Source organism: Leuciscus leuciscus (genome assembly GCF_965113295.1).
Source record: "Leuciscus leuciscus genome assembly, chromosome: 19".
Taxonomy (NCBI): domain Eukaryota; kingdom Metazoa; phylum Chordata; class Actinopteri; order Cypriniformes; family Leuciscidae; genus Leuciscus; species Leuciscus leuciscus.
Window position 1 is genome coordinate 22,723,328 of NC_138743.1, and position 22,600 is coordinate 22,745,927.

A 22,600-nucleotide genomic window follows, 5' to 3' on the forward strand; every position below is an offset into this window, starting at 1 on the left:
ACTTGATGTTCATGCTCACGGCCATCTGTGCAGTTTAACCCTTGCTTTAGAGAATCTGGGTTTTCCCTGCTGATTCAGAAAGCAAAGTTAACAAATTAACAGCCACTAGCTTAACACTATGTTAATTGACCCTTATCATTGCTTAGCGGATGCAGTGCAGCCAATAAAACTAGAGAGCTCTCAAAGAGAACTCACTCCAGGTCCATAGAAGTTGAGTTCAAGCGAGGCTTATGCGGCCGGCATAAATCACACAACTGAAATTCAATCAGTTTCCTTAATACTGTGGGTCTGGATTGGAGCTGCTTGACCTACTACACTCTCAAAACAAATTTGTTAAATCATATTTGGAAATCTAAATTATTGTCTCTGCTTTCAGTCAGTGGGGTCCACAGCTACAAAGACACGTTTAGGTTGCCTTTTCAGGTTGTTTTTGCAAGCTGTAATCAGCACAATGTTAATGAATAGCTTATTTTCCTAAAGGTCATCACCTTTAGGCTGTGACAGAGGTTATTGGTAGTTAAAATCCAACAGTTTTCTTTTAAAGATAGTGAATACGTACATGCATGCTATGCACACAGCAAAATAAGTCGTTCTTTTGTTTTCAGTCCGTAATTGACAGGTAAACACACCCACCTGCCCTTTGCATGTAATGCTCATACTAAACCAACTTGATCCATGGGATAAAGCATTTGACAGATGACCTATATGTAACCTGTTTTGTTGGTTTCAGGTCAGTCTCTGCACACTTCATCAAATGGAAGCCCTCATCCAGTCAAAAAGGTTCAAAAGAATTTCAAGAATAACTACGCTTCTGTCGAATGTGGGGCCAAAATCCTCTCGGCGAACAATGAGGCCAAGGTACAAGCACAAGAGGCAGCAAAACAGCATATGGGGCAGATAGACAGATGGATGGATTTAAATAGGACAATCATTTAATATCTTGTTGTTGTTGTTCCTGCATCTGGGATGTTATTGATCAGCTCTAGATCAGCAATTGTCTTACATATGTGTGTCTTTGTGTATTGTGTTTTCAGAGCACATCTGCTATCCTAATGGAGAATATGGATCTGTACATGCTGAACCCCTGCAGTACCAAGATCTGGTGAGTCACTGCAGATAAAGAGAGAAACGGACTGCAGGAGCTGCTCAGAGGCAATGAAGAAATCTGTTTTAAAGTGTCTTTTTTCCTATTGTGTAAATGGTATTTGACATAAAATGCTATTAGTATGTTGACATGTCCCGTGGTGAGAGACGCTAATCTCCATCTGTTTTAAACCGCATTTTGCTAATGATTCTATGTTTAGGATTACATTAATTGAATTAATTAGATGCGTGCTGTATAATTAATCATATTTTAATTTGCTTATGATTTATGTCACTTGATTAACCATAATCTATTTGCCCATTATTTATCCTGAATTTTTTTTCTCCATTTGACATATACTTTATCTTTGTAACAAGCCTCCAGGTTTCATGATTGGGGTTGCCAGATGTCAAGAGATTAAATCCCTCTTTTCTCTTAAATGGATACATTTTCTCCCAAGTGTTTTACTTAATCTTACAAACCTGGCATCTCTCTCTGCACTGCAAATAAAGCGCTAATTATCCGAAAACGGCGAGTTGAGCATCTGTAGTGATCTCCATTTAGATAAACTAACTAATAATTGCGATTTATAATTTGAGTAAAAATATCTAAAAGGATCTAGTTTCAGCAAAAGAGGTGATTTAAAAACCTTGAAAAATAAATGATCAGACATAGAACTTAAAATATACATTGAATATAAAATACACATAAAATATACAAATTTACATATATAAAATATATAACAAATTTATATATTGTTGCTCTCAAACTGATTATTAATCTCGTCTCGTCCTGTTTCCTCTTTCAATCTCCCAATGCAGGTTTGTAATTGAGCTCTGTGAGCCAATCCAAGTGAAGCAGCTGGACATAGCAAACTTTGAGCTGTTCTCATCTACGCCGAAAGATTTCCTTGTGTCCATAAGTGACAGGTAACATCACTGACACAGACATATGTAGTATTCAGATTCCTAACAGGCATAATCTGATGCGTGGACTGATCTCTCCAATGTGGATGAGAGTTTTTATTCTGGTAAACTGCAGCACATTTCATTAATTACAGTGATATGTAATTTGTTTAAAATCTTGCCTCACATTAAACAGTAATTTGTGGTTGGTTGTGATTTTATCGCATCACATTTTCCCATTCAGTGTGGACAGACAAATTGCTTTGTTGCTGAAATCTTATCACAATTTGCCTGGTTGGGAGACTGTTAAACACCAACTTTTCAACTTTTCTTGACTTAAGGTATCCGACCAATAAGTGGATCAAGCTGGGCACCTTTCACGCCCGTGATGAACGCACAGTACAGAGCTTCCCTCTGGATGAGCAACTCTATGCCAAATATGTCAAGGTAAAAGGATGTGCTCAAATGAATCAATCTTCACAAAAATACTTGATTGTAAAATTTCCTTGAAAGTGGAAATTCTAGGAGGGCGTGTTTCCTTATTTCTTCTGCTCATTTTGTTGCAAGGCTCTGCCCACAGTACAGTGTTGAGCGACAGAGTCTGAGGTATCGTCACGTTCCTAATAAATAAATGTAGTTACGTTGGTAGCACATCTGCTTTTAGTTAGTTATGTCTAAACACTTAATGGGAAGGATGAGAAAAGTGAATCCTATTTTTCCATAAGTAAGTCAAGTCAAGTCTATTTGTATAGCGCTTTTCACAATACAGATTGTATCAAAGCAGCTTCACAGTATTAAATTAAAATAATACAACAAAGTTTGTTTCAAGAGGAATTTATTGATTGATAAAATTAAATTAAATATCCCCAAAATATCCCCAAAGTAACACGTTTAAGATAAAAAAATTATGAAACTATTTATTTAATAAATAGAATAAAGCATGAAGTCACAGATCTGTGTACTGATGTGATACTGTAACATTTGAATCATGAACATCTTTAAATGGATCACACACATGATTGTTATTTCACCTATGATCTAAATAACATGGAATTACATGAACAAAGTGTGTTTTTAAGGTGACTGAATTAGAGGCAGGGTAAGGGGGGACAGTTTAGTCATTTGAGAGAAGTCGTGCCCTTCCCTCAGGCCTTAGTCTCATGACTGTACTGTTCAGATCAAATCTGGGTTGTTATACGATGCTGAATACACATTCATGACTTGTTGTAGATTTGCATTTAAGGTCGGTGTGTCTTTGTCAATGTATAAATAATTAAGAGTATGCTAAGATTTTCTTTGCTAAAAGGCGAAAGAAATGTGCAGATACAGTTGGGGTAAACAGTCCAGTACACTGTGTGCATGCGCGTGTGTGTATGGCGTATACAAAATATTTAATTAAACAAAGCTGGGATACAGATTCATCCCTAATTTTTATGCTTTTTTATAATTTTTTTATGAACTCTAGGGTTCCTAACTGTGCCTCTTGCTTACTGCTGTGCTTTGCTGTTTAGTTTTAATCTTTATTTTTCTTTTCTCTCAATCTGATTTATGCGTTCTTGGATGATCATATAATTATCTGCTGTAACATGTCAAGAAGTACCAGTGATCTAAGAGTGAAATCCCATGATGCTTTGTCATTATTGAGCTGCCCTAAACCTGTTCTGTCATGTTCTGCTCGACTCTTGTGTAGTTTATTTGAATGTGTTCCTTTTTTTTTTTGTTGTTTTTTTTTTTTTTTGTCCTCTGCTCTTTTTCCCACTTTGTGGTTCTAATTGCAGTCTTTCTCAGCCATCCCTCTCTCCTGCGATTGGTACCGCTGCTCAAGTTATGAAAGCAGAACAAACAAGAACAGTTCAAAATGCTCGACTTGCTACAGCATGAATCAAGTCTTTTAAACTGATCTTCCTCTCTGTTTTTCTTTGTTTCCGCTCTCTCCTGTCTTCTCCTGCATCAGATGTTCATCAAATACATCAAGGTTAGCGTTCTTTTCTCTTAGATCCTGTCAGTGCTGCTTTGGGTGGCAGGATTCACGTAGAGTAATGCATGACAGTGACAATTTCTTCAACACAAATACACATCTTTTCTCACACTTACAAGGGAAAAATCATGCTTTGCAAATTCTCCAGCACTTCATTTGTACTATATTTTGTTGGATGTTATTGGGACATTGGACAATGTTAGATTCAGTAAGTTGAACTGAAGTTTGGTTTTGTTTCATGACCATGTTTGAGCGTGCTTGTCTTTTTATATTTTTTGTAGGTTGAGCTGCTGTCCCATTTCGGCTCTGAACACTTCTGTCCACTCAGCCTGATCAGGTGTGTTGAATTAATGTGAATTAATTCTGGTACTGTATATTGTGTATCATCTCGTGAGCTAAGTGTATCGTCACACCCCTAATAGAAAGTTTTAAGAACAGCATTTAAAGTGGGCATCTTTTGCAATATTATAAATGTATTCAGTGTCACTTTTGATGAATTAAAAAAATGTCTTTGCTGAATAAAAGTATTAATTTCATTCATAATACTTTTGAACAGTAGTATATGTACAACAGGCTCACAGTGTTTGCACACTTGCATGTAAGATTGTGTGTGTGTGGGGAATTTTTTGGTATGTGTCATGATGTGAATTTTTTTTCTTTTTGATAGAAAAATATTAAAACCTGCACATCAAATAGTTATACAAAAGAGTTGTTTTCCTGGAATTTTAAGAAAGCGACTTGATAACAGTCAAACCATTTCTCTAACCAAAGCATCCTGCGAAGCAGCGGTATTTTGTATTGAGAAACAGGTCGATTCTGATTTTACGAACCTGTACTTGCATTGGCCTTTAAATTTCATTGACTCTAAGAAAGGACACATGGCTTTAAAAGGGTTTTAAAAGGCAAAGTTCTTGAGTTGAGTAGATCTCTGTTTTGCTTCGGGCTCCTCTCAGATCCGTTTGCATTGGCAGGAGATTTAGTCTTGGTTGGAGGCCCATAAAGGGGCTGGTCTGGCTGCACTCTATGAGAGACATGCTCTCCCACTGAAAATGACTGTATATACTGTGAGAGGCAAGCAAAACTCTACGGCCAGATAGAAAGGAAAAAATAAAAGTCCTTTCTAAATGACCTCGTTCTGTACTTGTACTAAAATTTTTGTTAGAGTTCTGAGCTTAACTGAAGCTACTTTCTGATAATGGTGTTATTTTACAAGCCACATCATACAGATCATCATGTGGCAACCCTTGTGGGTGCGTACAAATCTACGGCATAACTTTTATTCCAAACTCCTACTTCCCTATTTTCTAAAACTGGTAATTTCACTGAATATCTGTCTTTATTTTTCTTCCACTGCAATTACATCCTCTGCACGTAGAATAGAACAGGAAATAAAACATGGCTTTAAAGACCCCCACTAACCTGGGCAAAGGGCAGAGTGATTACAGTTGTTTTGTTGAAGGCAGAGATAAGTTGTGCTGATGATCACAGTGGGCTTTACGTTAATATTTCTCGTTTTTAGGCCTGACTTTCTCTTATCTGTTCTGAGGCTGTGTTCTTTAAGATAATACAGGAACACTTTGTCATTTTTATAAATTAAGTGTTTACGACTCCCCTCCTATGCTATTTTTATCCTATTTTTCATTGTTAGACTTCCAAGTATCTGATCTTTGTGTTTCTTGTGTGTATCATTGTGTATATCAGGGTGTTTGGCACCAGTATGGTGGAAGAGTATGACGAGATAGCCGACTCTCAGTACACCTCAGAGAGAACCGAGTATCTGGATGAAGACTATGGTGAGATCATTTCTCTGAATTCTTGCTCACAGAAAACATAAGTGCAAATTTTGATAAATGACATGGGTGACAAATGTGTACAGTACTGAACAAGCAGTGCGACGTGATGCTTAAACTTCAATACATTGACATTTATTGAATTTGGCATAATGTTTGTCCTGTAATATAATAGTAAATAATACTTTCATTCTGTAAGATGCACTACTGTACGACAGAATTTAATTATTTAAATTAGGCAGAAGACTATATTTGTCTGTTTTCTCTTTCCCAGTTATTCTGTGTGTCCATTGACTAATGCTGTTGTCTTAATTCCAGACTTCTTTTTTGCAGATTACCCACCCGGCTACATGCCGTCAGAGGATAAGGCATCAAAGAATCTGCTGGGCTCTGCCACAAGTATGACCTGTTCCGCCATGCTTTTGATTTTATGAATATATATATCAATAGGTGCCCACATATGCTCAGTGAAGCAGTGGTTCTCAGTTGGTTTGGCCATGGGACCCACATTTTCCCATGGTCATTAAACTAAGCTAATTTATTTCTCAAAAAAGGGTTGGCACACACAAATACTGTCCCACTTTACTTAACAAACACCCAAATTGTATGACTATAGTCTCACTTTTGTATCATTGTATCACTAACACTGATGAATAATTTAAGGCAATTAAATAGCAGTCCCAAACTATTTTTTCTTGAGCCATCACAGTCATCAAAAATAGTTATGCAATACTAACATGAACTGTTAATAAAACATATGGACACTAATCCTGATGAACAGATTGAACATCATACCTGCATACGTACCAGTTGCGTAATTTATTGGTACTCTTTGATAATTTATGACTTACTAATTGACAATGTAACTACGACATTGCATGCTCTTAATTTCATTAGCTCTTTATAGTGAAGTGATATACAGCACGCGCCGCCGTACTTGTGCACACAATTGAAGATCACAGTATAATGTCTGACAGGACAGCAAAGTTCGATCATAAGTTACGAAAAAAACACCAGAATAATGACACTGACATATAGCCTGACAGCATGTCACCTGACCATAGACGCTGAATCAGGGCAACATGTTTTTGTCAGGGACTTACAAAAAACTGCATCTGAAAGAAGTCTACAGCTTTCACACATATATTTCAAACGAAGTCTCGTTTCTTTGACCACACACTCCAATCGGTGGAGAAACACTGATTTAAATTAACCAAAGCTATACTATGACCAGAAGTGGTTAAAAATATTGACATAATAATTGAAACATGTGAGGATCCCACTTTCCTCACATCAATCCCAGATGATCATATTCCAGTTTACTCAAAGCTTCTAAACCTAACTTTAGCATTCAAGGAAATTGTCTGCCCCCTGCCTCAGTTCCAAGTTCTTGTAAAACTTGTGTTTTCAATATCCAATAGAGTTTGTCTCGTCTCAAATTGCTCCTCCTTTCTTCCAAGCGCGCGCACACACACACACACACACACACACACACACACACACACACACACACACACACACACACTTACTTGATGAACCAGTTTCCTGTTTAATTGGCTAAGCATGGAGCAGTATGTAAATGAAACGTTTAGATGTGTATTTTTTAAATCAAAGTTGTTAACTAAAAATATTAAAAATAAGTTTCCGTTAAATGAAAATAAGCTGAATTAAAATATGAATATTAGAAAATTAGACGCTTAGAAACTTAGAATTAAAGTTCTTTTATTTTAACTGAAAATAGAAATGAAAAAATGCCAAAAGCACAGTTACAAAATTAAAAACTAATCTAATTCAGAATATGAATAAATACTGTAATAGTATATAAATAACACTAGCACATGCAATTAATTAAATGTTTAATGCGGTAAATGTTCTCATGACAGCAGTAACTCGTTCATTCAGTTAACATTATAACAAAACATTATAATGTGTGATTTACTAAAAACTGATCTTAGATGATTGGTGCACATGCACAGTGCTTTGCATGTCCCTAAGTGGAGCACTCATTTAACAGTAAATATTATACACAACACAATTTATTGATAATAATAAATAAGACCAAATTACATTATAACCAAAATAATAAATAATAAAATAGTAAATAAACCACAATTAACATACTGACATGCAGACTTCCTACTTCTTCAATAATTCAAAAGTTCATCACCTTTGGGCGATTATCATTAGATTTTAAGAGCTTTATTTTGCTTTTCTGAATGCAGAATAACATTCAGTTTGTGTGCTGCCCCAGTTGCATACATATAAATGTTATATGTTTAGTTATTTTTCTCTGGATTGTTTTTCTTTTTAGACGCCATCCTGAACATGGTAAACAACATTGCAGCAAATGTGCTAGGAGGTAAACCAGAGCTGGAGGACGGAGCTGAAATGGAAGGTACGGCCCTGATCTCTGCTTGCGCTTGGCTATTAAAAATGCCCTGTCCTGAGTTTATCGGGAGAAATTACTGCACTTATTTGCTCCTCTTTGCTTGGCAGCTGTTTGTGACTGGTGAGGGCTGTCACCATGCCAACAGTGCTGAAACTGTGAGGCCTGGCAGTGAAAGCACGTCTTTGATGGCTTCTGTAGCTGCGCTTGCCAGCATCAGACTCTCCCAGGGTGTGTGTGTGTGTGTGTGCGTGCCCAGAGAGAGCTGCTACAAAATGCTGTTCAAACACGCATGTGGTTTTCCTAAATGCAGAAGTGAAGTTAAAAAACAGTCTGCTGCGCTGTATCATGACCATAAACCGTCTAAAAGAGAAAAGACTGTTTTACGAGATATTTTTACAATGTCCCTTGGGAGATTACAGTCGAGGGGATGGCTGAATGTTTATACTAAGTTTTCAACTGTTAGATTGTGCTTGAGTTTTTAAAAAGCCAATACCAATATCTAGACCGTAGAGTGGTCGATACCCAATATAATACATAATACGATTTATTGATAGCAGCAAATAAGATGTACACAAAATGTATTAATCTGACCAAATTTATACCAATAAAATGAATGGACTTTAACTTACACATACCGGCAGGTTTAGTGTCTTCAGAAAAAGTTCCCTGAATATTTTGGCATCCATGTGCATCGCAACGATTATAATTTAGAAGTTACTTTCTGGTCAATGATCCTAATAAGAGCTTTGTTTTGCTTGCCTGCATTGCAGCACACACACACACACATGTTTTCAGCTACTTAAAACAACTTAATCTAAATATGATTAGTATCCCTGGCTTTCAGCAAATTAGTTATAACTACTGGGCGAATATTACATCACCTAATTAATATTCATGAGCCAGGCTAGATGGTTTCGACACCCTTTGTGGCATATGTCAGAGTTGTTGTTTTTTATATATATAAACTTACGTTAGAAAGTAACTTGTTAATGTTTTTTACACACATTTTCTAGATACGGTAATCTTACTAATTCTTTAAGGATTGACAAGAATTCATAAAATGCCTGCTATTCCAAAGCTGTCTCTGCCGTGTTTTCTTTTAGATGTCCTTGTTGTTCCAGATACGTTTAATCCATGCCAAGCATTATATAATTTCAAGCTTTCAGAGATCATCACCTGTTTTTAGTTAAGGGCACATTTGTATTTGTGTGTTTAATCTTGGGTACTTTTCTCTGAACAATGGCCCTCTTTGTGTTGAGGTTGGGCAGTGTGGATATTCACATTCTCCTTTTCCTTTTCTCACTGTCAAAATCTGTTCTTTCTCTCATCTCGCTCAGGAAACGTTTCCTCTGGGACAGAAAACGTCACCCAGGAGTCAACAGAAACCACACTCAAGCCAGATCCCACCCCCACTGAACAGCCCGCTACGTGAGTCTCATTCACACACGCTCACTTTCTATCCTCTCTCGCTCTCTCTCTCTTACACACCCCTAGTCAGCGTATTCCAGCACAGACTGGTTTGAAATGTTTGCACACATACCAAGTCAACCACTGAGTCCTTTTTCTAATACAGTTCAAGCTTTTAAAACTCTAATGAACTGTAGCTGCCTCATAATCAGGCCCAGACTCAATCTGCTAAATGGAGTTTGGGAACTGCAATCTTGTTGGTAGCGGAAAGCAACGCTTTTTTGAAAATCTTGCTCTACTTGGCACTTTCAGGATAGAAATAGCAATGTTTGATTAGAGTTAAAAGAATCATTTCTCAAAAGTCAGATCTTGTCAGTGTTCAGTTGATCTGGTTGCAACAGCTAGCTACTCACTTGAGTAAACATCATTAGTACATCAAGTTTTTTTATTAATATTTATAGTAATTATATTTTCAGTGGATGTGGACGAATTTCGGTCTGTTTCTCAAGTTTTTCATAGTACTTCATAATACTTGGAATAGAGTGCACAAGGTGAATAGATATCCTATATTATATTTATTGTTCTATTGCCAGTGTTACTGTAGTATTTTTTATATACTATTGCACTTAATATTTTGAATTGGCTTTTATTTTTATATTTTAAAGTTTAAATTTTAGTTTAAGTTTTAGTCATTTTTTTGTTTGTTTGTTGCTTTTGTCATTTTATTACCATTTATTTATTTTTAAATGTTTCTATTTATTCTAAATAATTTTAGTAATTGTACTAAAATATTTTTAATTTACATTTGTTAGGTTTTTTTCATCAAGTATTTGTATTTCTTTTCAGCTTTATTACCAAAATCGATTTTAAATTGTTTTAGTTAACAATAACCCTGGCTTTTATTCGTACTTTTTCAAGCTTTACAGCTTTTTTCCCCTATCATTGCGATTCCTGGTCAATGTCATAGAATTTCTTCTTTTATATTCCACAATTAGTAATGTAGTTATAATCCGGTATGATTTTCTTTCTTCTGATCAAATGATGTAATTTTCATCTTTGGGCGAATTATTCCTTGGAAGAAAAAATTTTTTCACTGTGCTCAGATTCTGTGTGGTTGTGCTCTTAACTAAGAAACAAACACTGTGCAACATTGGATAAAATTAAACAAGCGATTTGAGTAAAAACATTCTGGCTCTTTGTACCCCCAGGCTGGATATTCTTGAGTTGGATCCCACTCTAGTGAAGGAGGACTCAGAGGATCCTGTTCCTGATGCTCCTTCAGAACTTCCCCCTGAGGAGAGCCGTATCGTCATCCTCATCGAGGAGGATGAAGAGGTCACCCAGCCAACGGTGACCCTGCTGGAGGAGGAGCAAGAGGAGGAGAAAAGACTAGTGGAATTATGGGAGACAGAGAGCGCCACATATTGCGGCCACCTCTCGACTTTTTCCTGCTTGGCGTCTTTGCACGAACACTTCTACTGCTACTGTTCGGCAGCTTTAGCACTACAGCGTCAGCGTAGAGACCGCCGCCACAGAACACAGCACACACACACTGACACAGACACTCAAACTGCCCCTCAGCAGTCCCTCTCTGCCACCACCCCAACCCAAGAGCCCCCTGCACCCTCTGAAAAACTTCCAGAAGCAGAGCGGCCCTCTCAGACACAAACCGAAAGGATTTCCCCCACTGAAACAGTGTCTGCTCCGCCTCAGTCCTCCAGTGGGGAATCTACAGTGAGCGAGCAGGAGCTCCCACCTGAGACCATCATCTTGGAGCCCAGCCGCACCTCCACTCTTCCCCCACATAGCTTCTCCGACACCCCCACCCAAAACATTCCCGAGTCCCTTCCTGTGGGACAGCCCGTGGACCAGCGTCCGCAGTACCTGGTGGACATCCCAGAGACCCGCGCTAGCGTGAGCATCTGCAGTAGCGTCCAGTCTCCCACCTCCTCTATACTCTCCTCCACCACAACTGAAACCAGCAGCCCAGAGACGGACCCTCCCATACTGGAGCTCCCCGTCCCCACCAAAGAGCAGACAGTTCAGCCTTTGCTTACCCACACCCGCCCCGCTGACATCCCGCCTCCTACCGAACTTCCCATCCTGCTTCCAGAGGCCTCCGATAACGGCAGGGCCACAGGGGTTGAAGACCCTCACCACAGTGCTGTGGCCTCCCAACCCGAGCTTTCCGAAGCCCTTCTATCTCAACAAGAGGAGACGGTAGATGACATTCTGCTCCCGCACCGCACCGCCGGAGACTTTTATGCAGAGCAGCAGCATTCAGTGGAAATGGGACATGGGAATGGAAATGGGAATCAGGTGCATGGATCTAACCAGAAGGAATCAGTGTTCATGAGATTGAATAACAGAATTAAAGCACTGGAGATGAACATGTCCCTCAGCAGCAGATACCTGGAGGAGCTCAGCCAGAGGTACACACACACGCTGCCAAACTTAAAATGATGATAGTGGGAAACATGTTCTTATTATTCTGTTCTGCTGTCACTCAGGTATCGCAAACAGATGGAGGAGATGCAGCGGGCTTTCAACAAGACCATCATCAAACTGCAGAACACCTCCAGAATTGCAGAAGAGCAGGTCAGTCACACCGAACATTAGCAGTTAGGACTCCAAAAATTATTTTGATACTGTTAAATAAAATATCCTATTTTAATAGAAAAGTACCATCCAAACATTTGGGGTCTGTACGATTTTAAAATAAGTATCTTATGCTGACCAAGGCTGCATTTATTTGATCAGAAATACAGTAAAACCAGTAATATTGTGAAATATTAAAATGTAAAAACTGTTTTCTATTTTAATATATTTTAAAATGTAATTTATTCCTGTTATGCAAAGCTGAATTTTTTTGCATCACTTCTCCAGTATTCAGAGTCATATGATCCTTCAGAAATCATTCAAATATGCTGATTTGATGCTCAAGAAACATTTATTAATATTATCAATGTTATAAAAAGTATTAATTTCTTTAAAATAAAAATCTATTTTCTGACCCCAAACTTTTGAACTAAAGTTAGTTTGTCAATATGGGAAAGAAAACCAAAATAAATAAATAATTAAATGTGATCACAAAATATGATTATGCTTTGATTTAATGGATTCTTTTTTTCTCTTGTACTATGTTATTTATCCAACTAATTGAAAAAAATTAAAGACTGATTAAAGACTGTTTCAAATTAAAACAAAACATTTATGACACTTTCCGTCTCAGAAAAGAGTTGCCATTTGTTTCACAATGCCACTTAGTTTAATATTTTGCACCTAGTTAAATGCCGCTGATATATTTTTAAGTGACTTACTTGTTCAGATATCTTGTGACCCGCAATTTGGAATTACAATTGGGCCCCATTATAGCATTTTTTACATGTAAAACGTGGATAACCATTTACGTCTGTATGTGTTTAGGACCAGAAACAGACCGAATCAATACAGATGTTGCAGAGCCAGCTGGAGAATGCCACCAAGATCATGCTGAACCTTTCTGCCACCGTTGCTCAGCTACAGCGAGAGGTCTACAAACCTTATATAATTCCTTCCCCATCTAATGAGTCATATCACGGCCCACCCGGTAATGTATATTAATATTTAAAGCCTGTTGTACACTGTGTGTTGCAGGTTTCTGACAGACAGAGTTACTTGGTGTTATCTCTGATCCTGTGTCTGACGCTGGGATTGCTGCTCTGTACGCAGTGCTGCAGGAGCTCACCCAATCACAACACCAGCTCAGCCATTCCCATGAGCAACCACTACCCCAGCCCTAAGAGGTATAACACGCACCAAATGTGTCCGAATGCAATACATAACGCAATGCAAGAGCACAATGCATTCTCAGTGTTACTGCAAGGAGTTCTGTAGAGGCCATTACTGTCTCCTGTGGTCAGTTTTCTTTCACGTCAACTGCTGTTATGAGTTGATTCGAACTGATATTACTTGTTTTTAAGATGATTTATTGTTGTTTTTTTTAACAAGAGTGGAAAATTCTTGCTGAGTAAGCTAGTTAAAGTAAAGTAAACTGTTGACAGATTTATAGCTAGCACCATGAATAGTAGTGTATCTAGTTTAATAGCGCAGAAGTTTGAAGGTAACCCTATCTTACAATAACGCGTCAACATAAACTACCATTTAAACGTTTTGTGTCAGGTATAATTGTTTTTTATTTTTATTTAATACTTTTATGCAACAAGGGTTAATTAAGTGATAATTTCTAAAGTTACACAAGATTTCTTTTTCAAATAAATATTGTTCTTTTGAACTTTGTTCATTAAAGAATCCTGAAAAAAAAAAAAAAACTTTAGCACAGCTGTTTTCAACATTGAAAATAAGAATAAATCTTTCTTGAGCAGCAAATCAGCATAGAATGATTTCTGAAGGATCATGTGACACTGAAGACTGGAGTAATGATGCTGAAAATTCAATCACAGGAATGAATTGCACTTTAAAATATTAATACAATTTAAAATAACAGTTTTCTACTTTAATGTATTTCACAATATTAGTGTTTTGGACCGGTAATGTACATTATGGACAGAGGAACCCTGCATGCTTGCAATGCATTGGCCAAATGTTCACGTCTATATTTGGGCACTTGCATAGTGGACCTTTGTGAATCGTTTTTCTATTTATCATTCTCAGGTGTTTTTCCTCATATGATGATATGAGTCTGAAACGGAGAGTTTCTTGCCCTCTCGTTCGCTCTAAGTCATTTCAGCTGCCTACATCAGAAGGTAAGAGTCACCTTTGACGCTGAGGAGAGTTCTGATGCCAGAGCACTCTTTATTTTCTCTCTACTCCTCCCCTTCTCTCATGTAACGCACATTGTTTCACTCAGCTGTGGTTCTGTCTTTTTCAGCCAGACTCAATTCCACCATGTTCATTTCTCACAGCTTGAGAAGCCCAGATGACGCCCATTAACATCACACCTTCCCACTTAACATGTGGCTTACTTTGTGTGCTCTCATTTTGGCTGCCGCTCTCAGAAGAATCACGTCTTTTCTATTAAATACCATACCGAACACTTAACAGCTTGAACTAGTTTTGAGTCCAGCTGTCACTAGTTCCACAGTATCTGGAGCGCAGTGTGATTTTTGTAATTGAATGTCAGCACAGTCATGCCTTATGTTTGGTCCCGCCAGAGGCGGCCGATCAGATACGTCCCTTAAGCAGTAAACATTTTCTTTTACAAGCCAAAAACTATGACTGTTGATTAAAAGTTTTAAATTAGTGCGATTTTTATCATTTTTTTAAAAGTGAGAAAATTTTTACAAATTGGAGGTCAATGTATTATTTCTCAAAATATAAAATTATCTTCCCATATTGATAAATACCAACATAGAGATATTTAAAACTATTGAAATGTATTATGTAATAATAAATATAAATATATAATTATATTTATTATTATATAATACATTTCAATAGTTTTAAATATCTCTATGTTGGTATTTACATCATTTTATATATATGTTTTATACGTGTGTATATACAGTACATATAGCCTTTATATCTATTTACAATGTGCAAAATTTCATTTTGTAATTAATTCGATTAAAATCTGTAATCGAATGACAGCTTTATTAAGAACATTTAAGAGAAACTAATGTGATGTTTACGTTTAAAAACTGTGCAAACACTGCCAGATAAACCGAACCATACTTTAAACGCCAGAACCTTCCTATCCTTGTTTCTTTTTGTCCCTGCTATTTTTCTTCTCACGTTTTGCTGCAGCTTGTGTGTGTGTGTGTGTGTGTGCGTGTTGGAGCATGTGAGCTCATCATTGGTTTGTGTTCATAAGGCAGAGGTTGGATATTTTTAGCACATGATGCTTTTGGCTGGCGCACGTTGGACATTTGCAAGTAGTAACAACAGGAAAATGTGGTTCATTTAGTGGATTATTAAGTATCGTAAATACAGATATGCAAATCAAAACTTGACTTTTAAATGTGTCCAAATGACAGCATTATGCAAACGATTAATGCTGCAGCCATGGTTACCACATGCAGACTTTGTTGGTGGTGAAACAAGTGAAATAGGATTTGACTGGGCGGATTACAATTCAATAACAGTTTCAGCCATCAAGAACAGCGAGGAAATACTTTGAAGCGTATGACTTGAGCTACTACTTGCAAGTGCTGTCATGCTTGTGTTATTGTTTGCCATACCATTCCGTTAACCTGCCCCCTCTCTCCCCTGTTTAGTAGGTCCTGATGACTTGTACATTGTAGAACCTCTAAGGTTTTCTCCAGAGAAAAAGGTATGGAGTTCGTTTCGGCCGCTGTGTGTTCATGACAGTAATGGGACTGAAGCTGGGTTTCAAAATCACTCACGGCTCTTGTTTTCTCCAGTTTTACTGTTGTATTTTTAGTCTGTAAGAACCATGATTACATCACATGTTTCTTAAGAAATCCTACAGTAAATGTGAAGAGCAGTGAGTGCTTTGGAACGCAGCTTTTTCCAGTTAGTCTCTCTGACAGGCCGTGAAGTTAACCGTCTCTCTGCTGACTGAGAATTAGGGATGGGAATCATTTTCTGATTCAGATTACATTTGACTAATCTCATTCCATTGACACCAAAAATGTTCTAAACTCTACTAAACAAAAATGATGATTGATGTCACACTTTTTATGTTGTCCAATAAACATCAGTAATTGCACTGATTACATTTTCTTGAACCTGAAGTGCCTTGGTTCATTCTGAGTTGGACATTGGACATCAGTTCATTTAGTCAATAACCACACTGAGCCATTTAATAAATGAATGAGTAATTCACAACACTGTTAAGGATTAGTCAAGGTTTAACTAGTTCCCTAAAGCTAAACACGAGCTCTAGTGTGGCTGGTCTGGCAGATCCGATAGTAAAGGCCTGTTTACACTAACATTAATATTCTACATGAAAATTCAAAGTTCGGAAACATTACTATTTTAATGTTTTTGAAAGAAGTCTCTTATGCTCACCAAGGCTGCATTGTAATATGTAATATTTTGAAATATTATTACAGTTTAAAATAATGGTTTTCTATTTGAATATACTTGAAAATATCATTTATTTCTGTAATTAAAAGCTGAATTTTCGGCATCATTACTCCAGTCTTCAGTGGCAAATGATACTTCAGAAATCATTCTGATCTGCTGATTTATTATCAGTGTTGGAGACTTTATTTTTTATTTTTTTAATAACCTGTGATACTTTTTACCAGGATTCATTGATGAATAAAAAGTTACAAAAAGAGCAGCTTTTATTTAAAATATTGACCTTTTGTGACAATATACACTACTGTTTAAAAGTTTAGGGTCAGTAAAAAAAAAAAACTTTTTTTGAAAGAAATTAATACTTTTATTCAACAAGGATGTGTTAAATTGATCAAATCTGATAGGTAAAGATTTATATTGTTAGAAAAGATTTCAATTTTGAACAAATTCGGTTCTTTTTAAAGTATCACAGGTTATAAAAAAATATTAAGCAGCACAACTGTTTCCAACATTGATGATAAATCATATTAGAAGGATTTCTGGAGGATCATGTGACAATGAAGACTGGAGAAATGATGTTGAAAATTTAAATTATATTTTAAAGTATATTCAAATAGAAAACCATTATTTTAAGTTGTAATAATATTTCACAATATTATTGGGTTTTTTTCTGTTTTTTTTTCTGTACTGTATGTCTGTTCAGACCGATGCCAAAAAAAGAAAGAATGACTGCTTGTATTTACTGGAAATGAGAAATGTTACCTTGGTAAAAAATGGTTTAATGGTTTTATTTAATGATAATAATTCTCTTCATTGTTGCTTAGGAAATTCTTTTATCTCGTATATTTCATTAGAACTACAAGTTGTAGTTTTATGAAATCGTAGTGGCTCTGGTCATGAAACCAAAAGTCTGGATCTCATTGGTTGTCCAGTTTTTTGTTGCAGTGTGACATTTAAAACACCTTGCTGTAAAAAAATTGAAGACATGCAAAATTCTGTGTCGGTCTAAACAGATATTACCAGCCGTTCATAAAAATGAAGATGTTTATTGTCTTGGTGTTAACAGGCCTTAACTTCTCCACAAATGATCCCTTGTGTTCTTTGCCCTCATGAGTATCATCACATGGTCATAGTGATTGTATTACTGTGCTGTCATTTCTTGATTTCTATTCTTAGTGTCTGTTGAAGTGTTCATCCGTGTTCAAACTCGCTCAGCACAAAGACGGTTACAGCGGCTTTAGGTGTTTAAATAGCTCTCTGAATGCATCCTTTAGACTTAAAATCATCTCTCTATTTTTGTGTCTTTCAGAAGAAACGCTGCAAGACAAAAGCAGGGGACCGAGTGGAGACGCTCGTCCCCTCAGTGCCAGCTGTTAACGGAGAGCCCAAGTGCAACAGCGAATCATCTCCTTCTCTTCGCTTGCTGCCGTCGACGTGCAACGGCTTCACGTCCGCCACCTCATCCAGAGACTGTGCGTCAGAGGAGAGCTCCGCTTCTACGCTGTCTGAGGAGTCTTTCGGCTGCGCCCCTATGATGAACGGACTCGAGCCCGTCCTCTGCAACGGGGCGCCTCCGCTGACCAAGATGGAGAAGAGGTCTCTGAAACGACGGCGGTCCAGGAACGCGGAGCAGCAGCCGGAGGAGATGCTGAGCTCGCCCCTTCCTGTGACCGTCATGCCGGCGCTGGAGGAACTTATGAAGGGAAAGGACACGTTTGGAAGGACAGCTGTAACGGGACGAGTTTGAGTTTTTCACGTTGACATTTTTCCTTTTCTTATTCCATCTCACCGTCGTTTTGAGATTTTATTGTCAGTGGCGATCCTGACGCCATCTTCACTACATCCTGGTTCTCAGAACTTTGGTTATGTGCCTTTTTTATCCATTCAGGATTGTTTTCGTTATTCCCTTTAAGTTTTTTTTATTTTAAATTCTTCTAGGGAATATTATGACTGATAAACATTCGCAAGTATGAATGAGTCTTGACTTGATGTTCTCATGTCTCATGTAGATGTGGCGTTGCATCACCGTGACCATGTGACCTGTCAATGCCGGCGGCTCCGCATCGTTCAACCTCTTTCTTTACACTAACATGACCTCTTTCACTGTCCCTTTAATGCTCACGCTCTGCTCACTTTTCCTCCTTCGTTCGAAATGAAATTCTTGTACATGCGAGTGTGCGTGACTCTGCACCAGTCGTTGTCTGTGGTTGATTTGTGGGACCAGTGATGTCACAAAGCACAGGGCTTCAATCCAGTGAACAGAGCTGAATGAAGAACAGATCCAGTCATTGTTAATTCTGTTTTCATTTCTTCTTTTAGAGCCAAATTATGGCCTGTTTCTCTCACCATCTAGTGTGACCAACGAGTTCAGGCTGGGCCTGAACACACTCTCTCTCTCTCTCTCTCTCACACACACACACACACACACACACACACACACACACACACACACACACACAGCGTCTCATGCTCAGTATCCAGCTTTTTCAAGTACGTTTACAGCTCATTTTCTTCATGTTCAGTAGAGCCGTCATAAAAGACACATGCAGAAATTATTATAAATTTTTTTTGTTCACATACTTTATATGTACACGGGAGTTTGTAGGGGACATTCTGTTATTTTTTTGCGGTAATTATTTATGTATTTATTTATTTAAATGTGACCCAGGCTCTATGAGATTACGGTCATGTGACATATATCAACATACATATTGCAGTGGCCTCTCCAACCTCCATGTTAGAGCTCTCAAGATTTATTACAGATACACACAAGTGGTACGGACAACATCTTCCTGTTCTCCAGAGTTTGCACACTGCCTTCTTTTTCTTTTGAAAAAGCTGGACTCTGATCGATTATGACTTATATTTTTTTGTAAAATGTATTTGATTTATGAATTTATTTTCCATCCAAATCAATTCTGAAATTAAATATCAGATATATCCGTTCTAATGCTCATAATGTGATCATGGAGATGTCGTACATGACATCTGTTTGACCCATCTGGCTGTGATTCGCTCTTTCCCGCTGGATCTGTTCGGATAAGCTTTGAGTTTCTGGATTCCAGGTGAATCATAAGAATGCCCAAGTTCTCGTATTTGCGCGAATATAATGCATGTCCAGCAAAGCAACCCTCTGGTCTGTCCTGCTTGTCATGTACATGTAAAGATGATCTGTATGTGTGTCCAGCGTCCTCTCTACTCACACACTCCCTCTTTTCACACTTTCTATGTATGTATGTGTGTGTTTGCTGCTTTCATAGTTGTTTTAATGCACCCAAGAGACCATTTGACTTCCCAGTGGAGTTTCTCTGTGTCACTCTTGTGTGCTTTATGTGGTGTCTAAGATTGTAATTGTTTTTGTTTCATGCAGATGATCCCATCATTGACCTTTTATCAAACTGGGGGGTTTAGGACAATGTGAATTATCCTCGATTGTGAATTCACGTCACGATTTCAAAAAAAAAGGGAAAGATTGGGATGACGTACGATGGACCATCTCTGTGTGATTTCCATGACACATGCTCCACTTTGAAACCTTTTACTACCTTTCTCCTTATTTTTGAATGCTAATTGATATATGCTTGTGGATTTTGTGTTTATGTATGGATGTTTTTCTCAACCAGTGTGTATGTTGATGAGTATTTTGAGCTGAATTGTTCCAGTATCCCAGTGAGTAGAGATCCCAGCGTGTGTCTCTCCTGTGCACTTTGGAGAACTCCACATGCCTTGTTCTTCTTCTTCTTTTTTTACTCCACACCTTGTACAAGTGCTTTTTGGAACCAGGCTTTTCTTAGTATGGCGCCCTCTAGTGGCTAATGCCTGATTTATTTAAACGTCCGCTAGGTGGCGCCCAAATGAAATCTCATAGTCTGTGAGAACGAACTGCACAGTATTTGAATTTTTTTTTTTTAATTTTTTTTTTTAACTGTAACTACATCGGTGTAGTGCCATTAGAAACTGTGAATTTATAAATAAAACACTTTGCTGTCTTTATTCAGTGTGTTTGGTTTTATTACTGTGTTTATTAATCCGTCACAGTAGGCTATAGTTCAAAATTAAAACCCATGAAAGCACCATAAAACAGTGGCCCAGTGACACAACTTGCCCACATCTTAGGAGTCTTTTAGTTCAATTACATACAAGTACAAGGCAAATATAAGACGTTGTGGTGCAGTTCAGAGTATGTTAAAACGGATAAAAAAACTAAAATATAAAATGAACATAAATGTAAAAAAAAAATTAAATACTGGGATAAAAAGTGCTATGTATTATTAGGGCAGTTACATGATTTTGAAAAGCTTTAAAAAAAAATTTTTAGAAGCTTTGTTTTGTGATCTCGTATTGTGAGATATTGTGAAATCGGCAATATATTGCAAAAGGTAATATATGGGGAATTCATTTGAGTTAGTTTTTTGTTTTGTGAATATAGAACTTTGCCAAAATAATGAAAAGATTAATAATGTAATTGTTTTTCAGAAAAATATGGGTTTTGAAAACAAAGTAAAATGTCAAGAGGTTCTAAATTAATGAAAAGATTAATCATGTAATTTTGTTTTTCAGAAAAATATGGGTTTTGAAAACAAAGTAAAATGTCAAGAAGTTCTAAATTAAGAGTTTTGTTTATTAAAATGTTTTTTGTCATGTCTATTTTAAAATCAGTCCAAAAAGAAAAGGGCAACAAAAAATGAATGTTCAATGCCTTCAAATGATGTGTTACAAAAAAAGTACATTTATCACCAACAGTATGAATATATCTACTAATGGCTACATTTACTGGATAACATCTATAAATACTTTTGTAAATGATTTCTTAGAAATAACGTATAGTAATGTCTAAATGCTGTGCCAATACAATGAGATTTGTAGCCTACTTGATTTTTATCCACATTTCAAGAGCTAAAGCTGCCAGGAAAAAGTTCAATATTTCGAATATTTTAATTAAGTGGATATTATTTAACCCTTTCATGCATGAATTATGATAACCTCAGTCAGGATTTTTTTCCTGTGTTTTTATTGCTCTTAGGGCATGAAAAACAAGAATTGATTTTTATTTAATTTTTTTACAAATTTTTCAAAGAGATCTTCAGATGTCCACTTGAGTGGACAGCATGCGGTTATGGTTTAAACTGAAGATATACTGTATTAAATATAAGACAATAATCAAACAGATAAAGTATGTGAATTTAACAAACTAATCAATACAATTATATCAAATCATGTGAAAACTATAAAATATATACAAAAAATATAAATGCGAAATATTGCAAAGTCTTCATACAACTTCATACAAGTTGCACTTTGTGTATCTTTGATATCAGAATATGAGGACGTGATTCCATCAGAATTTTCTACAGCCTGTCAAGGTACAACTGTGGAAACCACTCAGATGCTCCCTCCAGTGCACCAGAGTATGGAGATTTACCCTTATTAGCTGATAATTCTGATTATGTTCAAGATGGACATGCACATTTCTATCATAGCCCTCCTCTGAGAAAACCTAGCGATACGTTTTTTCAATCTCATCTGAAATGATCAGTGTTGGGGGTAACGCATTACAAGTAACATGCATAACGCATTCAGATTACTTTTTTGATGTTACAAGTAATGTGTTACGTAACATGCATTACGTAATCAGATTTGTTTGTTATGTTACGAGTAATGTATTGTAACATGCATTACCTAATCAGATTACTTTTTGATCTAACAAGTAATTAACTACAAGTAATGTGCATTACCTAATCAGATTACTTTTTGATGTAATGAGTAAAGAAACGCATTACAAGTAGTATGCATTACGTAATCAGATTACTTTTTGATGTTATGAGTAAAGAAACGCATTACAATAACACGCATTACATAATCAGATTACTTTTTGATGTTATGAGTAAGGAAACGCATTACAAGTAACATGCATTACGTAATCAGATTACTTTTTGATGTTATGAGTAAAAAAATGCATTACAATAATGTGCATTACGTAATCAGATTACTTTTTGATATTATGAGTAAAGAAACGCATTACAAGTAGTATGCATTACGTAATCAGATTACTTTTTGATG

The 22,600-nt window shown here is 36.9% G+C and overlaps 2 protein-coding genes across 7 annotated transcripts in view; one reads left to right on the top strand and one right to left on the bottom strand.

The window, feature by feature from the left end:
• suco (SUN domain containing ossification factor) overlaps positions 1-20,533 on the top strand; it is a 49,341-nt gene extending 28,808 nt beyond the window's left edge. For 2 of the 6 annotated variants that reach the window (XM_082146760.1, XM_082146765.1), the window contains 17 exons: positions 731-858; positions 1,035-1,102; positions 1,906-2,013; positions 2,331-2,436; positions 3,944-3,964; positions 4,249-4,304; positions 5,669-5,760; positions 6,076-6,156; positions 8,069-8,152; positions 9,484-9,574; positions 10,762-11,985; positions 12,064-12,151; positions 12,980-13,084; positions 13,190-13,338; positions 14,207-14,298; positions 15,769-15,824; positions 17,850-20,533. In XM_082146760.1, coding sequence (XP_082002886.1) covers positions 731-858; positions 1,035-1,102; positions 1,906-2,013; positions 2,331-2,436; positions 3,944-3,964; positions 4,249-4,304; positions 5,669-5,760; positions 6,076-6,156; positions 8,069-8,152; positions 9,484-9,574; positions 10,762-11,985; positions 12,064-12,151; positions 12,980-13,084; positions 13,190-13,338; positions 14,207-14,298; positions 15,769-15,824; positions 17,850-18,287 — 2,987 coding nt within the window. In that variant the 3' untranslated portion in view covers positions 18,288-20,533. The remainder of the gene's footprint in view (positions 1-730; positions 859-1,034; positions 1,103-1,905; positions 2,014-2,330; positions 2,437-3,943; positions 3,965-4,248; positions 4,305-5,668; positions 5,761-6,075; positions 6,157-8,068; positions 8,153-9,483; positions 9,575-10,761; positions 11,986-12,063; positions 12,152-12,979; positions 13,085-13,189; positions 13,339-14,206; positions 14,299-15,768; positions 15,825-17,849) is intronic. The other 4 variants (XM_082146761.1, XM_082146762.1, XM_082146763.1 and 1 more) reach the window with 4 other exon arrangements.
• Positions 1-22,600, bottom strand: part of LOC309481799 (uncharacterized protein) — a 232,292-nt gene that overhangs the window by 139,646 nt on the left and 70,046 nt on the right. The window lies entirely within an intron of this gene.